Genomic DNA, 13,803 nt, shown 5'->3' with positions numbered 1-13,803 from the left:
GTTCTAAGCTTGTGGCTGAATACTCGTCAATGATAGAACATTTCCATAAACACGGTTCTATTGCATCCTGATTTGCTTTTACTGCCTGGCAATCATTGTCAAGTCCTCCAAGCCATTGCGTCTACACTATACCTACTTTGGCAGCATGCTACTTCCTAGTCTAATATCTGCGACCAACAATGTTATGTTTCAAGCTAACCGCAGAGGTCCTGGGTTTGCCCAGTGGACATTGACCGGTACCAGTGTAGGAGCTAGATCGGAATACTTATTCAGTCGTTTGGCAGCGTACATAGCCCATCAACTGCCACATCCGCGTTACGGCTGCACAGCAACCACAGCACCTAAGAATTCCTGAACAGGGCCACCACTACCAAAGGTCTCAGACATGCGTCGGTTTTCCACTTCGCCTCCTTTTGTGTGGATCATTTAGCTTATCGTAGTCGATTCTCTCCCTTTGGCGTAGCTGGCGCTTTTGAGCATCGCTGCTAGAAGCTTCAGCATCATGAGAAAGGGGGGGAGAACCAAGAGGACTGTATTGCGGAAAACTACATCCTAGAATGAGCCCGAAAAAAGCCACGAAGACTGCAATCGCATATAGTATAAAGTCCATGCGATGATTGCAGGTGCCTCGCATCGCTTTAAGTAGGAATTCCATCTCGTGACAAAGTCTGGTCATACTTGTGGTGACACATAGCGAGTTTACGTAACACCATCCATAACGTCAACGAGCAGTGAGACATAAGGCATGATTTATTACTCCTTGCGTCCTACGAGAGCAGGTTTCATGTTTAGTTTGACTTCAAATCTTTTTATGAGTGCTATCCGCCCACTCCTATGTAATGGTTAATTCTACGCAGTTCTTCAGCCGAGCATCCTCTTGGCCTCCATAGGGTAAGTTCCCATATGCGAACCAGTCTTTCACCTTCCACATTGAAGCTGAGACACACCTTCCGGAATACCTCCAACTCGCATCTGTGTTGTACCAGAGCCTGAATTTGCGGGATTTCCCTTTAATGAACCTGAGCAATTCTCTTTGAAATCCCATGAGTATCTTTGTGGCGCGTGGCCGAGGCATACTATGACCGTCGTCCAGATCAAGTTTCTCTGCACAGTCACAGTCCCAAATGACCACGTGCTTTCCGTATCCGCTCGGACTTTTGATGATCAACAAGGCAAATGTGTGCCAAATCTCATTCTCGATGTTCCGGCCGTTATGAAGACCATCCTGGGGAACAGCGAAAAGAGCGATCCAGGACTTAGCACCCCTTTTGGACCCTTGCCAGAACTCTTCGAATGTATCTCGCGCGACGAGGTCATGATGCCACTTCTCATCAGTGCGTGTGAGATAAGTGCGTCTTTGTGAGGCTTTCGCAAAGGTGACGCAGCGCGGATGGACATATGGAATATCAACGGGTATGCTGACATCTGCCAATCGAGTTTCGAGCTCAGTCCTTGGTGAGGCCCTGTCAAATTGCGCTAAAAAGCGTTCGAAAGTTCTGCCGAATGTGTCGGGGCTGGTAGGCAAACGTGCTGGTCGTCTTATAGGAATAGCACACTTCATGGCCTTCCGGGTGTGTATCAAAATCTGGCGGCTACAGCGTCTTCTCTTTGGCGTCATTGTCAGATGTGTGCATGCTGTTGACAATAGGCGTATCCTCAGTTATTTTTCACCATGACTTGACATTCTACCTACCAGGAAGTGTTGTGTAATATTTATGTGCAAATACACAAAGGACTCCACGAGCCTCACAAGCTTCAATCCCATCATCAACATACCGTCTCCACAAACATGCCCCAAAAACATACCGTCTCCACAAACATACCAGCTTCAAAAACATACCCCCTCCACAAAGTTACAGCCCTGGAGTCATGCTCTATGTCCTTCTTGCCCCCTCAAAAGAGTAGCATTGTGGGGCGACTAGGATCCTCCTTCGTGAACAAACCAACCTGGTGGGGACATCTCATCATGCGATCGTATTTCTCCATCTACATAGTCACCCGGTTCCATAGATGTCCTGCAGTATTGGTGATCGTCGAGTCTTTCCCAGTCTTCTGTCCAGTGCCTACGAAAGCGTTAGGCAGGCTTGACATGACGTTGCATACAGTTTCTTAAAGTGGTCTGCCATTTCTTGCCGGTAATGTTTGACGTCAACGAGCAGTGAGACATAAGGCATGATTTATCACTCTTTGCGCTCTACGAGGTAGGTCTCATATTTAGTATGATTTCAACCTTTTATAAGCGCGTTATCCCCCCACTCCTATGTAAGGGACAACTCTACGCAGTTGTTCAGCCGAGCATCCTTTTCGCCCCCGTAGGGTAAATCCCCACAGGAGAACCAATTTTTCACCTTCAACATTGATGCTTGAACACACCTTCCAGAATATCTCCAACTCGCATCTGTGTTGTACCAGAGCCTGAAGCTGCTTTTTTTCTTCTTGATGAACCTGAGCAATTCCTTTTGGCATCCCGTGAGCACGTGTGTGGCGCGTGGCCGAGGCATCCTATGACCGTCGTCTAGGTCAAGTTGCTCTGCACAGTCGCAGTCCCAAATGACCACATGCTTTCCGTATCCGCTCGGGCTTTTGATGATCAACAAGGCAAATGCGTGCCAAATCTCCATGTCCATATTCCGGCCGTTGTGAAGACCATCCTGGGGAGCAGCGAAAAGAGCGATCCAGGTCTTAGCACCTCTCTTCGGGCCCTGCCAGAACTCCTCGAACGTATCCCGCGCGACGAGGTCATGATGCCACTTCTCATCCGTGCGTGCTAGATAAGTCTGTCTTTGGGAGGTTTTCGCAAAGGTGACGCAGCGTGGGTGGACGTATGGAATACTGACGGGCACGCTGACACCTATCAATCGAGCCTCGAGCTCAGTCCTTGGTGAGGCCCTGTCAAATTGCGCTAAAAAGCGTTCGAAAGTTCTGCCGAATGTGTCGGGGCTGGTAGGCAAACGTGCTGGTCGTCTTATAGGAATAGCACACTTCATGGCCTTCCGGGTGTGTATCAAAATCTGTCGGCTGCAGCGCTTCTTCTCTTTGGCGTCATTGTCAGATGTGTGCATGCTGTTGACAATAAGCGTATCCTCAGTTATTTTTCACCATGACTTGACATTCTACCTACCAGGAAGTGTTGTCTAGTATTTATGTGCGCATACACAAAGAATCCACGAACCTCGCAACCTTTAACTCTATCAAAGCCATACACGCCTCAAAAGATACCGTATCAAGAACATACCACGGTCTCCACACATACCTGCTCCACAAACACACCTAACCCTCCACACACAAACCTGCTCCACACACAAACCTGCTCCACACACAAACCTGCTCCACACACAAACCTGCTCCACACACAAACCTGCTCCACACACAAACCTGCTCCACACAAAAACCTGCTCCCCACACAAACCTGCTCCACACACAAACCTGCTCCACACACAAACACACCTGCCCCTCTCTCAAAAAGGTACCATAGTAGGCATCGGAAACACACGATTTGGCTGCCAGGATCCTTTCTCGTGAAAATACAGACTGATGGGGAGACCTCGTCATGCTATCGTATTTCTCTACTTAACATCCACACTCACTTCAAAAACCGTCCTGCAGTATTGGTGATCGTCGACTTTATAACCAGTCCTCCTTCGACGACTGTAATGTTGTTTTTTGGGGGTCAACGCCTACGAAAGCGCCAGGGAGCCTTCCCATGACATCCTATAGAGCTTCTTGAAGTGATCTGCCATTTCTTGTTTGTATTGTCGCCTAAGGTCAGAGCGCCGCTTTTCGAAGTCTTGTGCGCTTGCCTCCAATTGGATTCTGAGGATATTTGAAGTGTAGAGAAGCAAAGTATCATATTCAGCGCAAGAGAGGCTTCTAATCGAATTGTAGTTTAATTCGTAGATCGTTTGCAGATCCAACTTCTCCATCTCGAATTGCTTCTCGAGCCGAGAGAGTTCGGCAATATGATCCATTTCAAGGAATTGCTTTTCTGCCATCCAAGCAGCATGAAATTCCCCTTTGTGCGTCGTGGACATGGCGATCTTGCGGACGATGCAGGAAACGCGAGTAGTCGTCTGACTTCTTCTGAGGCTGGGACAGTTACAACTTATACCCAGTCTTCAGTTTGTTTCGCGGGGCTACTGTTGACAAGTACACTTGTCATTCTTAGTGAGTGTGACCAAACGGCACATGACATAATAAGGTTTTATCCGCTAGTTGAAGTTCATACGCACGACTAGAGGACCTGCACTGCGGAGAACACACGGAAAGTGATTGTCACACATTACTCATGAATGTCATCCCGATTATGTGTATTCTTCTAAGTTCCTTGCCAGGGTACGCATTACAGTCAAATGATGGTCACATAATTAACTATTGCTGAAAGCCAATCAGAGTCGAACATAGGTGCGAAGGACGATCGATTGATGGCTAGCTACAGTGAAGGCGAACATCGTGTGCGATCTGAAACGCATGATTGAGAAAAGGAATTGTTGCTAAAATGGAGGATCAAGGCGCAGTAACCCTCCATTGTTCCGCAGGAGCGAAATTATTGGGAGGTGGAAAATCCTTATTCACCTAGTATCTCGCTCTTTTGTTTTTTGCATTCACCTGAGAGCAGCTTGGAAAACGCTTCTTGAACGGCCTCGGCAAGGTAAAACATACTTGATTCATTGCACCCCTTCCTCACCGACCTTTATATTATAGCCTGTAGGAGGCAGCCGTCTCATTTCTTCTGGTAACAACTTGGTCATATAGTTACTCATTATTTGATTTCTCTCTATAATGATGAGATTCTTAGCATCAGCAGGGGCGAGACTTCAGTGCTACGATGACAGAAAAACCTTACAGAGGCCACTCAATCTAATTCCAACCTCCCACCCAGTGTGAAAGCCCCGGCCAGTGCTTATTTAGACTCCACGCAAGCCACTAAAGTATTTTGGCAGAATATAACCTCGTTCTCATGTCTTTCCAAGAATATGATAGTGAATATCACGAGTATCTCCAGTCTCTAGAGCAAGATCCTGAGCTCAGGATTGACATTAGCGGACTGTGCAGATTTTTTAACAACGACCTGTTCTGGCGAAGCAGCATGATTGACAAACTACTCGCCTTTCAGCAGCCACATAAACTTTCATTCCGGACAATCTCGCTATCTGTTCGAATTCTTGATCAATACCACAGCAGAGCGAAATACTCATACCGGCAGGTGAAGAAGCGCGAGGCTTATGCCCAAGCGATGATTTTCAGCTCTTCCTATATTGCGGCGAAGTTTTCAGAGCAACAGGGTACATACGCACTCCTAGATGAACATGCAGTTGGCTCAAAACATGCAGAAAGGGAGATAATCATATTGAACGAACTGGACTACAGACTCGTGTATCCGTGCATATCCGATTACTGCGCACCACTTTCTAACCAGGACGATCTTTTCAACAAGGTTATGTGCCTTCTGGGAGAGATCAGCCTTGTTGACCTTCAATTGAGCATCTATCTAATAGGGCATCTTTCTATCACCATCGCAAAACTAGCTTATGAGATTGCGTGTGTTGCCCCTCGATTCCAGCGATTGTTGCGCACGTACGATCTCTATACACCCGAAGAAGCAGATATCCGAGCGAGATTTGCTGAATTTCTACTGGGGCGTCAGTTGCAATACCTCCCAGAGTTAAGACAGCGAAGGGACAACGGTATGTAGGAAACTTAGCGCTGCTAACAACACAAGAGAAAGACTAACTAAATGATGTAATTACTCGTTCAGAGCTTCGACAGTGTAAATCTTGGGCATTTAACATCACCATGATCAAACTGATTAGTCCAAAGATCCCCACAACGCACGATTTAAGAACCTTATTGGATCTGAACAATGATGCGCAGTCTCAGCAAGATAATCGAAGGCTTTACCGACAAATGACACATCGTTGAGAACAATTCACCCAAAAGACTCGGGTTATGGTGTATCTATACAAACTTTGGCCGAGCCCAAGATTCGGACGAGCACATCTCACTTCGCCTTCTAGGATGCTGAGTGCGCCTCCAACGAGATGCAGGCTCCCCGTGATCAAAGGATACCTTTCCTCACCCGTGAGGGGCAGTTCGGTAAAACCTCGAGCTCTGCACGACTTGAGGTTGATATATAGCTTACGAGGAGTGTAAAGTCTTCCACGTCTGAAAATTGATTGCACTGGCTTTGTAATTCCGCGAACACCCAAATCATCTCCTGTGACGATAGAAACATGCCGTAAAAGCCAAAAAAAGTTATGCAATCCATAAATGCTTTAACAGGCAGTCAAGTCAATCCAAAGATACTTATACACCACCTGCGCTTTGTTTTTCGGAACACACAATGGTGTCGGACGAGAGGAAGTCTAGGTTTGAAGAGCATCTGGAGTCACCTCTTAGACATTGCCAGCCGGATCTTGACGAACAGAGCAGGACCTTTTCCGATGGCTTACGACCCTTTTTGAAAGCGAGACTAATGGACTGGCAGAAAAGGTTCACCATTGCAATAACGTAATCCACGGGTAAGCGGGTCACACGGGTGAACGGGTCACCTTCCAGTAACTCGTACGACAATATATAAGACAATTTAACCACAACGCCTTAAATCAATTCAAACTATTCAGAATCCTCTTCTTCAGAGGCAGATACAACTTTCTGACACGTACGAGCATTATGACCGGGCTCGCCGCAGACGCCACATCGTCGCGCGCGCGTTTCGGGCCTCCTCGTACGACCACTATTCTGACTCGTTTCCGCTATTAACTGCTGCGTCGCATCGATTTGAGCCTTCAAATCCTTTGCCTGATCAATCGTGAGGGACCCTCCTTTCTGTAGCTGCTTTCTTTTGGTACGACGACGGCGGCTGAGGCGGTCATTTGCATCTCGAAGTTCGGCGAGCTCTTGGCGCATAAGGTCCTGCTCGTGTACCATCATTATAACTCCTTTTCTCAGCTGCCGTAGGCTCTCAACAATGGACGACGGTGAGCTATTCTGGTGTCGTACGATGCGATTTTCAATATACTTCGTCTGCGATTCGGTCTTAATTAGGTTGTTCGGCGTCTTTAAAACCCATGGGGGTGGTAGTCCAGCAGAGGAACCTGGTGGTGTCGGCGTATGAAACTTCATATCTAGCTGCGAAATCACATAATTCGGGTCGTACGGTACTAGTCCTGTCGCTCTGAAGCCTGCCTGGATGTTTGATTTGGTCATTGCAGCGTCGTACGCCTTATAAAGGCTGGGAGGAAGTCCTCCTTTGAAACGTGGGTTACGTGCGCCCGCATTAGACCTTCGATTTCTTTACCGTACGCCCGTTTCAGAGGTCCAAAACACCCAACATCGAGAGGCTGGAGCTTATGCGACGAATGAGCAGGCATACAGAGCGTGACAATATTCTGTTCCTTGCAGTAGAGCTCGAAATCGACGGAATGGTGGCTCTCGTGGCCGTCGAGGATAAGGAGGCGGTGGGTACCCTTCGTACGACTCTTTGTATGGAAATCAAAGTGTTTTACCCATTCTAGGCCTCTCTCGTTCGTCGTCCAACCGTTTTCTGAAAGCGCGATTACCCAGTCGGCCGGTAGAGGGCTATTCGCGGTCCAGGAGTCGAGGTGGACCTTCCCGGCGAAGATAATGTATGGCGGGATTGAATAGCCGTACGACGCGATACCCTGGATTACTGTAACCCATTCCTGATTGCCTTGTTGTACGGCTCTTGGCCTCCCGCGTCGATCGGAGGTCGTAACGACAGTTTCGGCGGAGATCTTGCCCATCGCGAAGCCCGTTTCGTCGAAGTTGTAGATATCGTCATCGTGGATCCCGTATTTCGCGATTATGTTTCGTACGAGCTCAAACCACGCGCGATACGCGTCCGGATCCTCGCAAAGGACCCTCTGGTAGTCGATTCTTCGATTAAAACGCGTACGGATCTCAGGTCGTCGTCGTACGAAGGTTGAGGCCCAGTTCGTTCCAAAGCGTGGCGCGTCGCGTGCGCGGAGGAGTCGATCCGCCATTTCTCGAACACCACTTAACCGCGGTGGAAACGAACGCGAATCTAGGTCGAGTACGTATCGTACGATACTCTCCTCTTCGTATGAGGTTAATTTCTGGCAGGGTGGTCGGGTGTCGTGTTTCGCAGCTCGGCCGTGGTATCGTTGCTGGAGTGTCGTACGAGATACATTATAGATCTGCACAGCCTTTCGTACGCTTAATTTTGGGTCGGATTGGAGCGCATTTAACGCTAGAACCAAATCACTTTCAATTGATTGTCGTCCCATGATTGGAGGTGGAGAAAAAGGAGAAGGAAGTGAACCTCAATTAAATTGCAGTAAAGTGACCCGTTCACCCGTGTGACCCGCTCACCCGTGGATTACGTTAACCAATATGTTCCGGTGATTGAGATCCAGTGCCTGTAGAGATGATGGACGGCTGTATCGAAAGGCAGTTATATAATTTTCCCTAACTATAACTAGTGTGAGAAGTTGATTGAGCTGAAGGGCATCTAGGACGGCGAAGTAACGTTTTTGCGATCCAAGTCAACCGTAGAATTCATTCTCACAAATGATAGTGCTGGCACGCCGAACTTTCAGCAGTAACCATTTCGTCTGCCCTTCCTAAGCACTGATGCCTCAGGTATTAGTCTGTGGGTGAGCAAAGTCTGGGGTGATGGTGAGGCAACCCCCGGACAATTACTTCCGCTAGGCATTCTCATTCGGCAGTGCTGGTTGCAACCGCTCCAGTCGTCCTCGGACTCGTCCGCTCGCACAACTAACTCTCAACCAACACCAACACCAACACCAGTACCAAGCTGCGGCGCATAGACTTCAGCACGACAAACGCCAATGGAGCTGCCAAACGAGCAGCGTGACGGAGACGCCGACATGGCAAGACCAGGAAACACATGCCCTCTCAACCGCCTGCCGCCCGAGGTTTGCTCCCCCTCGTCGTTGTCCCAGACAGAGGCAAGCACTGACGACGCAACAAATTCAAAAGCTCAGGCTGCAGATCGGAGAGTACGCTCTCGGTGGCCCCGAGCTCTCGCTCTCGCAGCAGGGCGGCCGCACGAGCAACGTTTAGAAAGCGTCAGCCGGCGAGCAATACGAGGCAGATACCCAGAGAATCGCAACCATACACAACTCCAAGTTCCTGTGCAACCTGCTTACAGGAGGTGGCTCGCTAAGTGTAGTGCGGCACAAGTTCTTGGACTTTCATGAGCTCTTCGCCTTTCTGGCCTCTCACAGCCCCGGCGCGCTCTCGGAAATCGGCCATCTGGTTGTCCAACTAAGCTGCCTGCCGGATACTCAGGAGCTTGAGGCGATGCTCACAGGCGTCAGTAACCAGGCAGCGTTGAATTCTATCAGCGAGCAGCACAACCACATTCTGGCGCTGCTCGTGCACGCCGTACGGCTCAAGCAATTCGTGGTCCGCATCGATATGGCCGACTATTTCGATTCGGCCGGCAACTTCGACGCGAGTTCAACAAACGCGCTGCACATACAAGGACTGAATGCGATCCAGAGCGTGGTCACGAACACGCCTGACGAGACCGTTGATATCAAAATGAAGAAGGTCAAACACCTCATAAACCTGCCAGCATTCCGCCTGGAAATTGCTGTCTGCACATTTAACGAGGCCACCGGCGAGCTCAAATACGACGAGGCCGTCGACCTCCGTTCTCAACATGGACTGCCGGAGGGCTTCGGTGCGCACCTGTCCTCGCATGTATTCTGGACAAACGGCAGAATCCGCGGCCACTTAGCCCAGATTGCCAGCGAGCTCCAGCGTCGGCATGTCCAGCATCGCGACATGGAGAAACCAGTTTTGACGGAGCCAGGCGGCACCGAGGACATGTTAGCGGCCTACGACGCCAGCGGTCTCACAGTCAGCGGCCGCTAGAAGCGAGTCGAGTGGATCGAGCGGGTGGACCAGCCGCCCAGCTCGCGGACCCGCGGCCGGGGTGTACTCACCAGATTCAACACCATTCCCGAGCATACCGCGAGGATGATCGACCTAGCCGACGGCCTGGTCATGTGGTTTGTCTTTGTGCGCGGCATATCGCGATCCGAGCACGGCATCATGGCGGCAATTTGGTGGGCGCGATGCGAGACCGAGGAACAGCACGTGCCCTTGCGCGCGCTGATGAACCACGATGGCATCAAGGCGCTCGCAAAATTCTTCAATGCTCACAAGGACCGGCTCGCGGAGATCCTAGCGGACATCAAGCCAGAAACCCTACTCGAGGAACTTGGAGAGTATCCCAACCAGCAGGCCACGGCGCTGAAGCAGATCCAGCGCCTTCTGCAAGGTGCCGTTCATGGGAGATCACGAGTCTAAAACTAGCCACCATATGCAGGGAGTATCTACATCATTATCGTTGTCACAAGTCGTTCCTTGAAGAATGTTTGTGGCTGTGTGTCTCTGGAGTGCCCAGAGTATGCCTGTCTTCAGAACAAGTTGTCCTTATGTTGGAGTTCCTGGACGAATGAGCGGTTGATAGAGCTGCCTACATCATTCTTTTGGCCTTACGCGATGTTAGACGAGGTACTTGGAGACATTTGGGTACGGTTGTGGATCTGAGGTGGTATCGTGTTTTGTCGCCTCATGGTAATGGTGTTGACGATAGAGGAAGCCGCGTGCACGCGCTGAGGCTCTGATGCGCGACACCCAGTATTTGATGAGAAAACTGTCTGTTGATCATATGCACATGCAACTCGGAACAACGGTGATTGCAGCATTCTCTGGAGCGACCGTCCTTGTTAGACAGCGGGACGTTGAATCATGACTTTTCTGAGCACCATTGTTGTCAGGATCACGGTTTGTTGTGGGTCTCGCGGCTCGCTTAGTCATCCATACGTGCAGAGCCCGGGGACGACTCTCGAGAAGCCCTGTCGCGAGCCCGTCTACCATAATTTCTATAAATCTTCAAAGCTTTCACCAGCTGGAGGATGGTAAAAAGCACGCCCTGCGAACTTCCAGACTGATTATACCACAACCTCCCCATGATAATGACACTCAGCGACAGAGGACTCTTGACATCATGTCCCACTTTTCATTGTCGTTTTTGTGGGACTGGTTGCAAGGCACAGCGCGTGAGCCGGAAATGGTGCGGGAATATCACTGGGGCGTTCTGCGAGGGGGCAAGAGCACTTGGGGCTGCCTATGTCCCACCGAGCAATTGCAGCCTTGTTTCTTCCTTTTTTATATCTTTCTTCCTCTGCTGGCTAGCATTCGGTGCTGTCGGCGCGAGAGATAGCGTACATGTCTTACAGGCTTCCATCGCGATGTGGCGAGCATTGCCTGCAAAGTGCAGTTCCCACACGCACGAACCCGCTGTGTCTAGGTCAGTTGGTGTCTCCGGTGTGCTCAGCCTCCCGCCGTGTTGTGGCTCGCAAACCTTGTTTTGAGACAGCGTGCTAAGGCCCAGGCTCTCGATTTCGAGGCTGGCACATTGTTGGTGTGTGTTCCTGTACGCTTTCAGCATTGCAGCACACTCTCGCCTGGGTCAGGGACGCTTCCTGGACGTCGAACATCCCCACCTATGGTGCAGAACCATTAGGCCATATTCCCCGAAGGTGCAGGTCATGCAGATTAGAAAGGGCGCTTTGACACATATTTGGAGCATCACAATCCAATTCAGTCAGGGCCGCGTGGTGTCGGGCACGAATGCGGCCAGGGCTTGTCTATGCGAGCCTCGTCGAGTGCAGTATCGATGCATCATGCGAACGCGAGATTCTTCAGCAGCCACTGTTGCACCGCTAGAGTCTGGCAGCTTGGATCCTTTCCTTTCTGAGAACCATCTTGGCCCCTTCACCACAAACAAATTTCGCTATGGCTGTGTCCTGGTTATCTTTGCCTGTCTGGTGACAGCTGGATCATCGCCGGATTCCAGACGCCGACACATACAACGACGTGGGGGATCCACCTGCATGTCATGGTGTACATTACAGCTATGGCTTGGGCTGGTGTCCTAGGAAGGCTGGACTGAGGGTTGCGAATTTGCTCTCGCATTAGCCATGCTGATCCTTGCCCTCGGCCCTCATGATTCTCCACCACGACCGATGCGAGGCTCCGTCCGCCAAGAAGAGAGTTGGTGATCGAGGCCGCGCGACATCCCTGTCTCACATAAAAGAGCCTGCGAAGCCCACATAAGCCCGCAATGATTCTTAGGAGCCGCATCGGAAGACAGGCTGGAGATTGTGATGGGCCCCGCAGGGCCGGGGCCAGAAGACTGTGCGGAGTGACTCAGGCGAATTATACGGCGGCTAAGCGATGATTGGACATGCGGTGTGCGATACAGGATCCCTACAGTCACTAAGCCGCCGGGGAAGGAACACGCCAGCCTCCCATGACAGCTTCCTTCCGGTACAAGGAAGCTGGACAGTCAGAGTAGTCAGCGCAGGTCATGCAGGTCGCCGGCTACCAGAGACCCTGGCCAAGGCTAGCCAGTCACGAGGTTGTAGCAGGCCCACGTCTGAATGACGAGCCCTGTCATGGTGGATGGCGGATGGTGGGGGGGCCGACCATCTTCCTCCAGACTTGTTTCGAGTCAGCCTCAACCCCACATCGTGTGATCCTGTCCTTTGTCAGCAAGCCCGCCAATCGATGCAAGCGGATAACCTTATTCTGACCTCACCCCAGCTTATGATGGCGCCTAAATAAACTGCCTGGTTCGTCCGGTGCCGCGGGGGCGAAGCAGGGAGTGTCAACCCAGGAGCTTGTGATCGCCGAAACCTCCTGGCCAGCTCTGGCAGATGTCCGAGCATCATCCAGCCTTTCGCAGGATGCGATTCTTCGCTTGTTTCCGTGGGCAATGGCAATCTTGGCTAGCCAGTGCCCTCTCGGTCACGCAGTAGTGGGCACCACAAGCATCGCTACATGGGAGGCGCAACAATCACCGCTTAGATGCGGGCCGATTACACGCCTCGAAAGCTAGCCTCTCCTCCCGCCATGTAAGAGCTACCCTGAGGCGGGCGAGGAGGACATCGCGACGCAAATACACGCTGTGGTCGTTTGTGCGTATTATGCAGGCAGGCTGGAGCTGATTCTCTTCCAGTGTGAGCCTCTCTGGGAATAATGGGCGTCGTACGGGATGAGTCTCTGAAATGGGTAGTGCCGTATGGCTGAGTGAGCGAACTCGTCTACTTGGGAACAGATGATTTGGCAGCGACATCTCCGTCGCTATTTCCAATCCCCTCCTCCGCAGAAACGGCGACGTATGGTAGCACAAGATGGTGGCAAAGCTCGTCATAGAATGTGTCGTTTGTGTCGGTGTGTATTGGGGGATATGACCGCGATCTCAAGGAGCTATCAGGCTGACCTATAGACGTCCGATGTGACGCAGCACTTGCTGGTGTATCAGCATGACTCAGGCAGTGGCTATGCATGCTGAGCACATCCTTCAATCATGCCGTCTTGCTTCCAACTCACAGAGTCTAGTTCATTAGACGGCGCTGGTACCGTGCAGGAGCATATGAGGAGAGCTGTTGATACCGTCGGTATTGTAGAAACAGCAGCATGACCCTTTCTGGGTAGCAGGGGAGGTCGAGATGTGTCCTCTTCAAGCGTTCCGCCTGTCAAATTCCTTGTGAGACATGGTGAGGTATAGCCAGCCCGGGGATTCCATCTACATGCTTGTTCACACATTCATGGGTGCTGGCCGACGTCCTACACGCAGTTAAGAATGCCATTTGTGTCCGTTCCAGGCTTTGTTTTCTGCATTGTAACTCTGGCAACGGAAGCGGGTTGAGCGGCCGTGGTCCAGTGAGCGTACACAGTCAGATTCTCTCGACTAACGACGGGCAGCCTATTCTGCGG

At 50.8% G+C, this 13,803-nt stretch overlaps 3 protein-coding genes across 3 annotated transcripts; 2 read left to right on the top strand and 1 right to left on the bottom strand.

Annotated features, from left to right (window-relative positions):
• Positions 1-2,258: 2,258 nt before the first annotated feature.
• On the bottom strand, positions 2,259-2,987 carry B0I36DRAFT_256833 (uncharacterized protein; the record flags this gene model as incomplete). Its single annotated transcript, XM_046150972.1, has 1 exon — positions 2,259-2,987. One exon carries the CDS (start codon positions 2,985-2,987, stop codon positions 2,259-2,261), a length of 729 nt encoding a protein of 242 aa, XP_046004413.1.
• A 5,844-nt stretch (positions 2,988-8,831) lies between these two features.
• B0I36DRAFT_369886 (uncharacterized protein) lies at positions 8,832-9,885 on the top strand (the record flags this gene model as incomplete). Its single annotated transcript, XM_046159842.1, has 3 exons — positions 8,832-8,918; positions 8,983-9,060; positions 9,133-9,885. The coding sequence occupies 3 exons, from the start codon at positions 8,832-8,834 to the stop codon at positions 9,883-9,885; spliced, it is 918 nt and encodes a 305-aa protein (XP_046004412.1).
• Positions 9,886-9,990: 105 nt separating this feature from the next.
• B0I36DRAFT_369885 (uncharacterized protein) lies at positions 9,991-10,323 on the top strand (the record flags this gene model as incomplete). Its single annotated transcript, XM_046159841.1, has 1 exon — positions 9,991-10,323. One exon carries the CDS (start codon positions 9,991-9,993, stop codon positions 10,321-10,323), a length of 333 nt encoding a protein of 110 aa, XP_046004411.1.
• Positions 10,324-13,803: the final 3,480 nt, after the last annotated feature.

This window comes from Microdochium trichocladiopsis (assembly GCF_020744255.1).
Source record: "Microdochium trichocladiopsis strain MPI-CAGE-CH-0230 chromosome Unknown B0I36scaffold_15, whole genome shotgun sequence".
NCBI lineage: Eukaryota > Fungi > Ascomycota > Sordariomycetes > Xylariales > Microdochiaceae > Microdochium > Microdochium trichocladiopsis.
The sequence above is the reverse complement of the archived record's forward strand: the minus strand, read 5'-3'. Positions and strand labels throughout refer to the sequence as shown.